This window comes from Botryllus schlosseri, chromosome 11 (assembly GCF_051294905.1).
Source record: "Botryllus schlosseri isolate E-star chromosome 11, Bs_hap1, whole genome shotgun sequence".
In the NCBI taxonomy this organism is placed as follows: Eukaryota; Metazoa; Chordata; class Ascidiacea; order Stolidobranchia; family Styelidae; genus Botryllus; species Botryllus schlosseri.
Window position 1 is genome coordinate 14,023,946 of NC_137246.1, and position 14,077 is coordinate 14,038,022.

Sequence of the window (14,077 nt, forward strand, 5' to 3'; positions counted from 1 at the left end):
TAAATCGTCAGAATATTTCTTCATCGTATCATAAAGGATGATACTGCTTAGTGTTGTTACCCCATTCATGCTAAAGTTAAGAGCTTGGTGCAGGACTAAATTTAATGCGAGCAAAGCTTTAACCCATTCTCAGTTGATTTAGTAGTCACACAAAGCAATAAAAAAAAACAATACAATCAACTTTGCCTGGACCTGGATTTGATCCCGAAAATAGCTCATACAATTGTACCGTTAATTATTCGAGTTGTTTAATAGTGAAGTCTCAACCCGAAAGCGGACCTCGACCACTTACCCATTTTACTACAGTCCTTGAAAGGGGACGCTGCAGAAAAAAAGGTTAATAACCACTGCTTTAAATAGAGTTTTTAAAAATGCGATTTAAAATAAAAGTTTATTTCAAAAGTTGCATTATGATGCCTTAGTTGTGTAAAAACATGTATAGTAATGTAGTATGAGCCTACGGACGACATGCACCTGATATAGTCGACGTTGAGTTTGACATCCCTGGCGTGAATACTTTCAAAAACCAGGTAGTACGAATATGGTTGCATTTAAAGCAAAAATCATTTTACAGCAAACATGTTTAAAAACATGGGTTTTACTGTTTTTTGTTAGTTTTGTTTTAGCAATAACGTCACGAATCTTTATTTGTGGCGTCACATTGGATTGGCATTCACAATTGAAAATAAGAGTAGATATGGCTCCGGCGAAAAAGCCTTCCGACCACTGTCATAAACAGACCAAAAATATCTTTAACCATGCAGGACTAAATTTTTACGGTCAGCGGTCATCATCATCAGAACACCCATTCCGCATCAATGATCTAGAGCTACTTTCTATAACTCTTGAACCGAAGGCAAATTCGAGGGATACAGCTACCTACTCCACATCGTATACATCGACTATATTGGGTGGAAATCTCCGTAGGCCCATATATACTACATGTTTTTCGAAAGTATGGACACAATTATGGCATAATTATACAACGTTTGAATAAAAAACAATTCTGTTTATTTCAAAAGGAGTTTGTCTAAAACACGGTTTAAAACATGTATATTGTATAAAGAAAAGTGTTTTAAAAACCGTTTGTGACGATTTGCACTAGATGGTTGAAATGGTTGGAACCCTCGAAATCGTCGTCGTTGGTACAGAATGTTCTGATGATAATGACCGCCGCCCGTAAAAATGCTGCGTAATGATATAGTCCTGGTTAAAGATATTTTAGGTCCGTTTATGACAGGGGCGGAAGCCTTTTTCGCCAAAAGATCCACATTTACCCTATATTTTCAATTGTCAACGTGAATCCACTACGATATCACAATTAAAGATTCGTGACGTCGTGGCTACAATATAACAAAATAAAACAATAAAAACATGTTTTAAACAATGGTCATGGTCATGTTTTAAGCACGTTTGTTTTAAGTTGATTTTTGTTTTAAATGAAACCCTATTTGTATTGATGTTTCGTATGCCGTGATACGACAAATTGAGGTTTCAAGGCTTCTTCAGTGAAAGATAGTATCAGAACGATATAACTGTTGTTGATAAATCAACTCTCAGTGGAAAGGATCGTGTAATTTCAGTACTCGAAGAATCATGCTATAGCATGGGCCTCGAATAATTAGAAGTAATACTTTATTCAGATTCAAGCACTCGAATTGATTGTGCCTTGCCATAGTTGTGATGTGCCGTTTACGAGTATGTTTACTCAATGACGTTCGATCAAATGGGAGTTAGTGCAAAAACTTGAAGTGGAATAAATTTCGTAATATCAATGTATTGTGTTGCGATATCCATGTCTTCGGGTTGCTACCGCATAACCCGCGCATGCGCACTACTGCAGGTAGTACGGAAACTGACGCAGCAAAGGCGCAACGTCGTCAGCCTATGTACATCTGGCTAGCTGTATCAATATCCGAGCAAAATGATAAAAAATATATTGTGATAACCTTAACGTATGAAGTTTCGTCGCATATAGGCTACACTATTTTCAAATGACTTTATTCAGGGTTGTAATGAATCGAGTCATAACTCATTGTAACTTCGAATAATATTGAAGTTACCTCATATTTGGTATTTCGTCTATCAGTCCTGATACTTTGAAATAGGGCCAAAAACTGTTACAACTGAGGAATATTACTATAATATGAAGACGATCCGTTCTATATCCCTCGAACAGTGTTGACAAAAGTGTATTGACCCGGATTGAACTGAAAACTAAACAGTGAACATAATGACTTGGACTCGGACTCGAGTCAAAACACTATGACTCGGACTCGGACTCTACCCTCTGCTAGCTGACTTGGATTTTACTCGTAGATGAATTGAAAATGACCCGAGTCAAAACTATAAAAATGGGATTGACCTGTGACTCGGAACCTTGTGACTTGGTTAAAACCCTGACTCTATTTCCGGACATCATTTATTTAGTACTAAGGGTTACCATATTTTGAAATTGGGAAAGGATGACACTTTTCACAGGCTTCAAAAGTAACTGCCGGCTATGCGGCAGTCGTCGAGAATGTCCGTACTCAAGTCGAAATACAAGCAATTTCTTCCAAATGAATACTAGTCAGCCTTCAGGATTACAGGACCACGACCCAACATATCGATCTCGCCTTCCACCACATACCACCTCATTTTGTCGCTTGCCTTTTATATTCTCTGCTTTACTTTTCATCCATAGCGTGCATGTCTCTTCTCTACATCGCCTAGCCTCAGGTGGGTGTCTGATTTCAAAGACTAATCAAAGTCGTTTCGACACCTTCATCTTTTCATTGTATCGCAGTCTTGCGATGTTTTAAAATGATTAAAATATCAATAAACCGATACTGGCTGAAGCTGAATAAAAAAATCGTATTTATACAGCCCATTTCATTGTATTGACTATTAAAAGGTCATTTTCAGATTTTACTCCCGCGTAACCCGTCGTCAGTCATTTAGGCCAAAATTTATCGTCTTTCGTGACCTTTTGGGGCATTTTAGGCTAAAAAGGAGGACAAACAAAACAATCATTATAGTTAGCCCTGCTGCCGTGAAGGTAAATGAGTTTATAAGTAACTCTTAAAAGTCGCTGACGTTTCCTTCGACACTGCAGAACTTTGCAAACAACATGTCACATATCGTATAGGGATACTATTCAAAGACGACAACTATACCACCACAACATATAGCATCGGCCCAATCAGAAACAATTGCAAGTATGGGAATGAGGTCAGCTAGAAAATTGGTAGATACGTGTCATATGAAGTTTGATTTGTTAGATTGTTATTCAGTGATGACTGGATGACAGGCTGTAAACTTGCTAAGAATTATCATCATTAAGAATTAAGTTACTACTAATATAATTATCAAGTAATGACGACCATGGAGTGACGCGAAATTCAGATTATCATGAGTTGGACATAATGCATGGCGGAAGCTGTTTGAAACAAATATTATTTAGATGCTATACGTATGGGTAGGATTGCTTTCAAAACATATATCAACTTAGAACAAACACGTTTGAAACATGGCGCTGTTGTTTAAAACATGTTTTTATTGTTTTTCTTCAGTCATGACGTCACGAATCTTTAATTGTGACGCCACAGTGGATTGACATCTATAATTGAAAATATAGGGAGATATGGCTCCTTTGTCGAAAAAGACTTCCGACCCCTTCCTTATAATACGGACCAAAAGTATCTGTGACCAGGACTACATCGTTATGCAGCATTTTTACGATCGGGGGTCATCATCATCATATAACATCCATTCCGTGCCAAGGATCTATACTACTTGCTATAACTGCATGTTGAACCGACGACGATTTGGAGGTTTCCAACCATTTTATATCGTATACGTCGACGTCGGGTGCCAATCGTCCGTAAGCTCATACTACATGATTTTCGGAAGTATTTAGACAATTATGGCATAATTATACAACTTATAAACGATAAATTTTTGTTTCTTAATGGTATTTTTTTATACATGTTTTAAAACCCGATTTGTTTTTGATGCAACCCTACGTATATGAGCGACTGTGCGACGTGCGTGGTCCTAAAATGACGTCTTGTCGAACTGTCGACGCAAGATTTTCGCGCGACCGTAAAAGGTCTGAATTGCACTGTATCCTGGGGTTACCATACGTCCTCTTTTAAGAGGATTTGCCGTCTTTTTTGACTTTTTTTAAAGTGTCCGCGGAGGAGAGGACGACCAAATGTCCTATTTTTTGAGAATTCGTCCTCTTTTTTGAAAACTTTGGTTAAATACAGGCGAAAATTCTACTGAGACGTAAGAAATCAGTACTGAAGTAACATTCCGTCGGTATATCGGGAGCCGAGCCGGAAAGTTGACCTTTGTTTTAGTCAACCTACTACAATATCGGGAAAAATTTAACATTTTTTCCGGATTTTACTCCAGTATTAAAACTCTGAAAATTTTGAAAAAGTGTCCTCTTTTCTCATTTCCAAAATATGGTATTGGTAACCCTACTATATCCATTTGCTGATTCCAACGATATATAGCCGTAGTTCTAGATATATCTCCTTAATTGAAGCGGTTTTCAACGGGCACTATATGTAATCCGCGATACTGTATGGAAGCGTCTAATAAATTATAGCATGAAATTTTTACGAGCATCGTAAGTCTCTAGATGCAAGAGGTCGGCGTCAGTAATTTTCAGACCAGAGTCTAGTACAGAGAAAGACAGAGAGGAAAAAGAGAGAGAAAGAGAGAGAGAGAGCGGAAGAGAGGGAGTCGTTTATTTGTCAAACATGAAATACAGAAGGCACTGCTAACAATCATGCAAGTAATAAAAAGAAATAGTATTTTCATTGCCGAACACACATTGAATGTTATTGACAGCGAAACCCCTTGAAGGACGAAGACTCCCGTATATATTTGGATAAAGTTATCGTTTCTGCCAACATCTAAGTGGAAAAATAAAATGAACTGAGAAACGCACACAAAACCAAGCAATTATAAATGAGAGCATCACTAAAATGAAGTTATAGCTGCTGTTGTTGACAGTGCGAGCTTGTGTCCTGCAGGTAAGCATCAATAGGCTACACCGGGAAAACCAATATGGTTTGCTCCTTGGTGATCGCATAGGAGTACAGTACAATATACAAGTTGGCGTTGGCGATCAAGAAGATATCCACCCCATACGGGAAGCTCTAATTTCTCCAAATATTGGAGGTTGTAAGCTTGTAACTTTCGGCGTGACCAGCAGCAGAGGAGAGCAAAAGGCGAAGTTTAATCTTTCATTTTTTTGATTACGACATTATAAAGTCATAATCGTTTCATACGTAACTGTCTGTTTGTCCGTCACGCCACTTCGTGGTGGGTGGGTGCCTGTGCCAAGTCGTTTCGACACATTCCTATACAAATGAATAATAATTTATGTGAGCTTGTGTGCTGCAGGCAAGCAGCGATAGGCTACACCAGGAAAACCAATATGGTTTGCTCCTTGGTGATCGCATAGGAGTGCAATATACATGGATGGTTGACGATCAAGAAGCTATCCACCCAATACAGGAAGCTCTAATTTCTCCAAATATTGGAGGTTGTAACTTTCGGGGTGACCAGCAAAAGAGAGGTGTCTGGTGTTCTTGATAATCCCGTCAAAAAGTCTCTCAGCGATAATAATTGAAATGCTACTCGATTCCGAATTTTCTTTTCTGGTCGTAGAAACGTGCTTTAACCCAATGGTACAATATGTAGTCTTTTTGGAATCTTGTTCTCATTACTTCCCTCGACGATTGCATCAATGTGAATCGCTTCTTGGATTTCATATCTCCAATGACATCTTTCTGGATCTTATCCCAGACCTCCCTTGCTCCCTCGTAAAATTCAGGCAGCACTTTCTCCAAGACCGCAAGGGTCGCGTTGAATTCTTCGGTCAGTCCAACGACAGCATAATCCCTTTCTATTGTTTGTTCGGCAACCGACAACGCCTTCGATTTCTCGAAACATTGCTTTTGGTGACCGCAAAAGAAGTGTCCGATATGAAATGTAGGGCGGCATTTTTTGCTCTTCATCAGCACGCACTTGTTGATATCCATAGGATCTATTGGTGTCTTCCTTGCAACTCTGTTGTCCCCAAATAATTGGAAATTGTAATCAGATACGAAACGATTTATTGGGTCTCTGATGATATTGATGTAAATTATAGGAAAATCAAAATGTTGCTGTTCAAAGTTCAAGTAATACAAATGGGGTGCATAAACTCCTGGCCTGTGCAGACTTTTTATGAAAGATATTTCCCTCTTCAGTCTATGTTCTGACAAACGATATGTCCCTTTGGCGTATTTCCGGCCGTGGTAGGAGTAGCCCTTCATCTCTCCCAATTTTTTAGTAATCTCAATCAAAGATCTACTACCGCACTTGTCCACTCTGTTATAAATCACCAAGGGCGCACTATCATTTTGATGGTTTGAATCGACTGTTGGCTGCACTATATTTAAAACGGATTGTTGTTGCTTCATCGATTCAGTAGCGATCCGGTAATTTTGTCCAAGTTGACCAGAGAATACGAAGATCAGAGCGATGCTCGTGAAGGTTAAGCATAACAGAATGCCCAGTCCTCTTGACATAACCTTGCCAATCTGAGAAACGCTTACAATGAACTAACCAGTGAAGTTGTAATTTGAATCTTACATGTGTAGGTTAAATGATGAGGAAATAGGAGCTGTTTAAAATCAATGGAATTCAAGAGAATGACGGCGCAACTTTACAAGAAATCGAGGTATGCTACGAACTGTGATTATTATATCCACAGAAAGGTCTCTACTTATTTATAGAGATAAGACAGCCGTATAGACAATGTACAGTACAGGCACTATACGCACACTTCCATACGCTGCTACTGTGATGAATTTAAAATAGCGATTCCTCTATAGAATATTTATCAATATCTGATACCCTCGATACCTCATATAACCGAGCCGGTTGCGATGTTCCTTTCGCTATTACTACAGATAAATAGCATCTGAACCTGCGACATTGACAGCTCAGACTACATGTCAACAGCCGGAGGCACTTATTAGAACGAGATAACGGAGAGCTTACTCTTTCTTACGATTGTCAATTATACTGTTCGTATAGTTCTATTGCTGTTGCTTTGATAGTCCTGGTGTTCCGAATCGACATCTATCCCTGAGCTGCCGACTTTTTGCACTGACCCACCGTCTCTAGTTTCTTTCAAGACCATATAGATACGTAGGTCAATCTGGTGTCCGGTCAATACCGAGAAAACCATTACCGAGAATGGACACCACAGAGAATGTACATTACCGAGAATTGACACCACCGAGAATGGACATTACCGAGAATGGACACCACAGAGAATGGACACTACCGAGAATTGACACCACAGAGATTGGGCATTACCGAGAATTGACACAACAGAGAATGGACATTACCGAGAACTGACACCACAGAGAATGGAAACTACCGAGAATTGACAGCACAGAGAATGGACACTACCGAGAATGGACACCACCGAGAATGGACATGACCGAGAATGGACACCACAGAGAATGGACATTACCGAGAATGGACACCACCGAGAATATGGTCATTACAGAGAATGGACATTACCGAGAAGGTGGACATTACCGAGAATGGACATTACTGAGAATATAGACACCACCGGGAATATGGACATTACCGAGAATATGGACGCCACCGAGAAAGGACATTACCGACAATGGACATTACAGGGAATGGACGTTACAGGGAATGGACATTACCGAGAATGTATATTACCCGTTGCGCACAGCAAAATCGGTGGCGCTCATAAAAAGCCGTAGTGATGACCTTATTTTTTAGTTGTTACGCACGGTTGTCCAAGGGACCGCGCAGTGAGTTGATGTGTACGCGCAGCCTCGTGAAAAATTAGAGGACACATGAGTGATACACATACGATTTGTGCATGTATGTGCATTGTGCAATGTACATTGTACATTGTACAATGGGCATATGCATACCATGCGTGCATGTTAGGCATTGTGCCTATGCTGCTGGACAGAAAGGTGGTAATCGAACCAGTTTACAGTCAAATGCCTCGTACCATTTTCGGCCGCGGCGCACCAGACCGATAAGGTGATAAAAGTCACATTGTTTCCTTCTCAACAATTAACAAATAATAACAATATGCCGCTGGACAAGGAAGGTGCAGAATAGCCTTATAAGGCTTTCTAAGTCGAGCAAAGTAGACATCATTGAGAGGACATTACCAGTAGCCTAATGTATACTATGGCCAACCGTCTATTGAAAATGACTAAGCAGCATCAACGGAAAATATAGGCCACGATTCGCCGGAATACTTGTTTATCACTTTTCCAAGATTTGAAAGAATTGATGCCTACTTGCTTTAAACCAGTCACAGCAGCTCGATTAGCATAGGTAAGTAGTTATATAGATCGCTCGCGATTCGTAATTGTTTCTTATGGCGGGGTGGTGACTCGTATTGAAAACCGGGGGTGGTGACTCGTACTTTCAGACCCCCCTTGTGGTGGTGAGTCGTAATGGGTTCTTATGGACGCGGTCGTGATTCGTACTTTCGGGTATAGGCTGCGGCGGTGACTCGTATTGAAAACTCGGGGTCGTGACTCGTACTTTCAGGTATAGGCTGCGGCGGTGAATCGTAATGAGAACTCGTGGTCGTGATTCGCACTTTCAGGCATCTCTCGCGCGGTGTTGAATATGTACGAGTCACCAACAATAACCGCACAAACGGAAACGTGGCTTGTTGTGAGGATTAAGCAGTGCGTGCGACCTATATTTCGAATGACCTGCGCGCTGAATTGTTTCACAGCCAACCGCGGTGGTCGTGACTCGCCTTTTTTACTATAGGTGGTGACGGTGATTCGCCTGTCGTGTATTCTTACGGGGTCTGTGGTGACTCGCCATGTGTTCTTATGGGTGCGGTCGCATGCGGCTATTGCGTCTTATGACGGGGGTGGTGAGCGGCTATTGATGCTAACACGAAACCCGGGGTGGCGAGCGACACTTATTTCTTATGGTGGCGGGTCTTATTTCTTATGGGTGCGGTCGTGATTCGTACTTTCGGTATGACTGCGGGCGGCATGTCGTACTTTCAGCAAAAAAGGTGTGAAATAGTTTGCCAAGTCTAGGAATCACTTGCAAGGTAATATTTTGGTATTTAGTTTACCACAGAGCCGGCGTAGACGGCGATTCGAATATCAACAATAACAACGCTCACGAATTAACACTTCAAATAGCTGTGAAATAGTTTGCAAAACCCCGCGATCGCTGACAAGATAATGTCTCGGTCATAACCATCTTTAACGACTTGGTGTCATAACCATACCGATCGCTCACGCGGTGAAATTTTAGCAATCAGTTTGTCACAGTACTTGATTTCGCTGGTAAGATTTAACAAGTAACGAATAACAGACCGCGGTAACTTGAATAGCGACAAATTGTCACTTATTTCCGCTCTAACTCTAATCCTTTGTGAAGTGAACGCTTATTCAAAAGGGCGTGATATAATTTTAAAATCCGACGACCACTCACCGGATAATGCTTCGGACATAGCAATCCCTCATGCCCGCTCACAAGGTAATATTTTGGTAATTAGTTTGTCCCAGAACCATCGCAGACGGTGATTCGAAAACCAACAATTTGTCACTTGCCCGCGATCGCTATATGTTTCACACCTCTCGAATAGTGGCTGACTTTAGTTGCGTGATAAGATCCATGAAAATATTCAATCAATGTGTTAGTTTATCAACTTGAAATGAAACTCACTACACAAATCAAGTCGATTCGTATCTGAATGTTTTAAATCGGTACAACTCTAATCCTTTGACAAATCCCTTACCGCGTTTTTGTTGAATCGAACGTAACCCGAATATTACTGACGCCGACTTTCAGCCGCATCGAATTATTCGCACATTCCGCGCCACTGTTTTCACACTTATAGAATCAATACCAACTATAACTCTACAAGAATCAAGAATCACAAGTATGTGCATTACACAGTTATTGTCTTTATTAACTTGAAATCAAACACTTAACAAAAACACACAACTAATCATTTGGCAACTCTAGCATTACCAAAAAATTCCAGTATTGTTGATTGAAAATCCTTGAGTCATTATTATCAAAAATGTTATAGTACCGCATCGGAATCCATTCGCGGGATGTACTAAAGTTAAATCCAGATAATCCAAAATGAAATATTTGGACTTTGACATAGTCTGAATTGAAATATATTGACAAACATGACTACCAACTTTGATCCAGTCACATTTCAAGATCATACTTTGAAACAATCCTTGAAACTTACAACTCTATTCACGACTGAGTTTTCCGTTCATCAAATAGAGTTTCAGTAAATACTATCGCGATATTTTAATGTGTTACTACACACAATAGAATCAATCAATGAAATAGCACCTGTTGTAAATATTTCTAACTTGACAACCACTTGTGCGTACCGCGATCGACTTGCGACGCGATGAGTTAAATCGGAATATTTCAATCTATTTGTCGAAACCTTGAACAAACTATCAGGTTATTTTTTGTTGTAATCGAGTGAACGGAAATAGTATTACGTCTCAACATTTTAGCATCTTCCCATAAACAAAAGAGTAAAATACAAAAAACCTTGTCAATTCAATCCGTTTGTAACTTACCCAACCAACTCAACAGTATCCTTACGAAAAGTAGACAAGACTACGCGAGTAATCACTACAATCCAAAATCCATAGCAAGTTCGGTTGTATTCATATCCCTACGACGCGTCTTTTGTTTTTCAACTGTAAAAGTCGTTACTATTTTGCAAGACAAAGTAATTACTACTTGATATATTTTATAAACCAAAGTAAATACTACTCGGTGTGTGGTTTGAGATTAACATATTACATTTGAGTATACCGGATTTGAATGCCTGACCAACGTAGTTGAGAATTCATTTCTTACAATCAAACGCCGGTTTTACATTGAAAGGTATCATACTGTAAACATAAGGATTGACACATTGATTTGATATATGAGATTTTGTAATGCTCGACCACGACTTGATTATTAAATTATTCACGATAATTAGACCCGATGTTGTGGTAAAGGTTATTAGAAAATATCACTTTTGGCATCGAGTACCAGTCGAAGTGGGTGAACAATAACACCGAAAATGATAAATGCGTTTCGTGCTACTATTGATACAAGTTCATTTCTATCAGGTGAAATAAACGCCATCACAAAACTCAGAGCATGCAAAGGTCTTGATTGATATGAATTTCGATTTGTGTCTTATGATTTTAGAAATATTATGATTCGTTAAACCAAAGTCGTATGTCCGATTATTAATTGATTGGAAACTTGATCACGTACCTCGATCATTACAGAAGATTATAACCCCATTGTCCGACAATCTTTTACAAAAGGATCGAAACCAAGTAACCCAAAGTCGTTGCCGTCGCATAAACAATTTGTACGACGTTTGATAATTGTACCCTATACGTTGGTGTACTAGAGATATTTGTAAAACACACTCTGGTAAAGAAATCGAAAAGATATCCTACACCTAAATCTGATAAAAACATTTTGCACTTTTTGTTCGTCAGTAGTATCCATTTTAATTTTCCCATTTCCTCTCGTCAAAGTAGATGTAATCATAGTCACTAAAGAACTTACTTGGATGTGTTTGAATTCTAGACATAGTTATGATTTACTCAACGCAAGACCCAAGAACAACCGTAGTTAACAACCGTGCACACATATCCAAAATATCGCACACTCCGCTATTCCTAAAGTACAAACACCCGATACAAAATATCACTTGTTGCGGCATCATCTTCACAATATCACCATTTTGTTTGTGTCAATTAGTTACTTTGTATGTTATCCCACAACTCTTACAAAAGTACGAAGGATATTAACATCGCACTAAGTAATTAACTTTACTCGATATTCTCACATTTCGAAACTAAAGAATGGTTGGTTAGACTCTACAAACTGTTTCGATATCACAAGACCTTTATTGTCTGAATGGGTGTTCATGTATCTTAATAATCAAATAGTTCAACACAGAACTAGTACTAACAGAAACATCAGAGTTGTTTACACAAAAGTTTGTATGTGTACAGTATGCGAATACCATGTGTAAGTCCAGCACAATTGCAGTATCCATTCGAGTTTAGTCAACACAAATTTATTACAACGGAGCCACGTAAACTTTCGTGAAAGAAAAGCATACTCACTTCCAGAGGGTTATGTCAACACCATAGCAGTTCCCCAACAACAAAGTACATATGTTTCTAGCCACGGTCCTTACATCTTTCACATAGATCAATCTACTTTGCTAACGAAAAGTGCTGAGTCATCACATGATCGCTCTCACAACAAAACAGCTAGTAGATATTATCATTCAAAATATTCCTAACCCTTTACACACCAGTGACAAATCATACAACGAATATGCTTTGTGGGTCGAATTGTTGTTCAGTGTCAAGTCTACCTGTTGAAACGTACATTAAACAGCGCAATCCAATTAAAACCACGAATCTATTTTCATTTCGTCACATACAGAAAAATAAATTTTCTTTCTCCAACACATACTTGTAACCAATCGCTTTCATTAAACACACAACACCATAAAAGTATTTACTTTCTACAACATAGACATTCCGATGTAGTCAAGAAATATTTTTATTAATCAAAATCATCGATTTCTGTTCACGGCGTTAGTGTGTGCATGTCATACCTGTGGGCCCCGTATTAAAATGGACACGACTGACTGTAAGGAGATAGAAGTCTATCACATCGATTTACATGTGGTCTTCGCTACGGTTTCAAAAAACGAATCATCTCTTTTGCATTGATCTAGACCGAGCAAGTTAGTTAATGGCCATGATTGTGTTTGTCATATGCGAATGATAGGGTTACTGTCAAATCTACATACAACAATCTTCTGACGATCATAATAGCAATTTCATTTTCCGCCCCTTCATAATTGTACAACTCGGTAACTACGTTTAACAAGACCAATCACACTACCGGCGTTGAACACAAGATACCTATCCAAGTAAAAATATCATTCTGGTTTGGACAACTGACGTTTACCTGTGTAAAATTATCATTTTCACTTGGAGGTCCACCGTTACCTAACTAAAATACCATTGTCCTTTGGAGATTTATCGTTTACCCAGTGTAACAATCCCCTTTTCACTTGGAAATCTATTTTTGGCCTGAATAACAAACCCCTTTTCACTTGGAAATCTATTTTTGCCCTCGATAACAAACCTTTTTCATTTGGAAATATACTTTTTCTCTTGGTAACAAACCTTTTTCACTTGGAAATATATTTTTTCTCTGAGTAACAAACCTTTTTCACTTGGAAATATATTTTTTCTCTTGGTAATAAACCTTTTTCACTTGGAAATATATTTTTTCTCTGAGTAACAAACCTTTTTCACTTGGGAATATATTTTTTCTCTGGTTAACAAACCTTTTTCCCTGAGCAACAAACCTTTTTCACTTGGAAATATATTTTTTCCCCGGGTAACAAACCTTTTTCCCTGAGCAACAAACCTTTTTCACTTGCAAATATATTTTTCCCTGGGTTACAAACCTTTTTCACTTGGTGATCCGTCGTTTACCTGAGTAAAAATATCATTTTCCTTTGGGGATCTGGCGTTTACCCAGTGTAACAATACATTTCTCTTGGTCATCTAGCTTTTCCTAGAGTAACAAAACCATTTTCATTTTGAAATCTGACAACTACACCGACAATTTGATATTTTTGTATTTTCTTACAGCGAACAGCGACAAAATATACACCAACAACGACTCCGATACATTTGTCTAATCAAATATTCACTTGTGTTGGTGCATCCCATCAAAATCGTCGGTTACCCACATGCAATGCGCTCTTGTACACAGAAATGCGTGTTTTGGAAAATTGGACAATAGACTTCGATAGTTCTGTGATGTCCGGGTTCGTGCTTTGGATTTTCCAGAGTCAAAATGTCTGAATAAAACACCTCCTTGACGATGGTTGGTATGTGGATAACGGTGTTCGGAAAACGGTTGGATTTATGTCACCCATCGCGATAACAATTCCAGG

At 39.0% G+C, this 14,077-nt stretch overlaps 1 protein-coding gene across 1 annotated transcript; it reads right to left on the bottom strand.

Moving 5' to 3' along the window:
* Nucleotides 1-3,808: 3,808 nt before the first annotated feature.
* LOC145450748 (uronyl 2-sulfotransferase-like) lies at nucleotides 3,809-8,358 on the bottom strand. The gene has a single exon (XM_080329257.1). It carries the CDS (start codon nucleotides 6,573-6,575, stop codon nucleotides 5,637-5,639), a length of 939 nt encoding a protein of 312 aa, XP_080185383.1. The 5' UTR covers nucleotides 6,576-8,358; the 3' UTR covers nucleotides 3,809-5,636.
* Nucleotides 8,359-14,077: the final 5,719 nt, after the last annotated feature.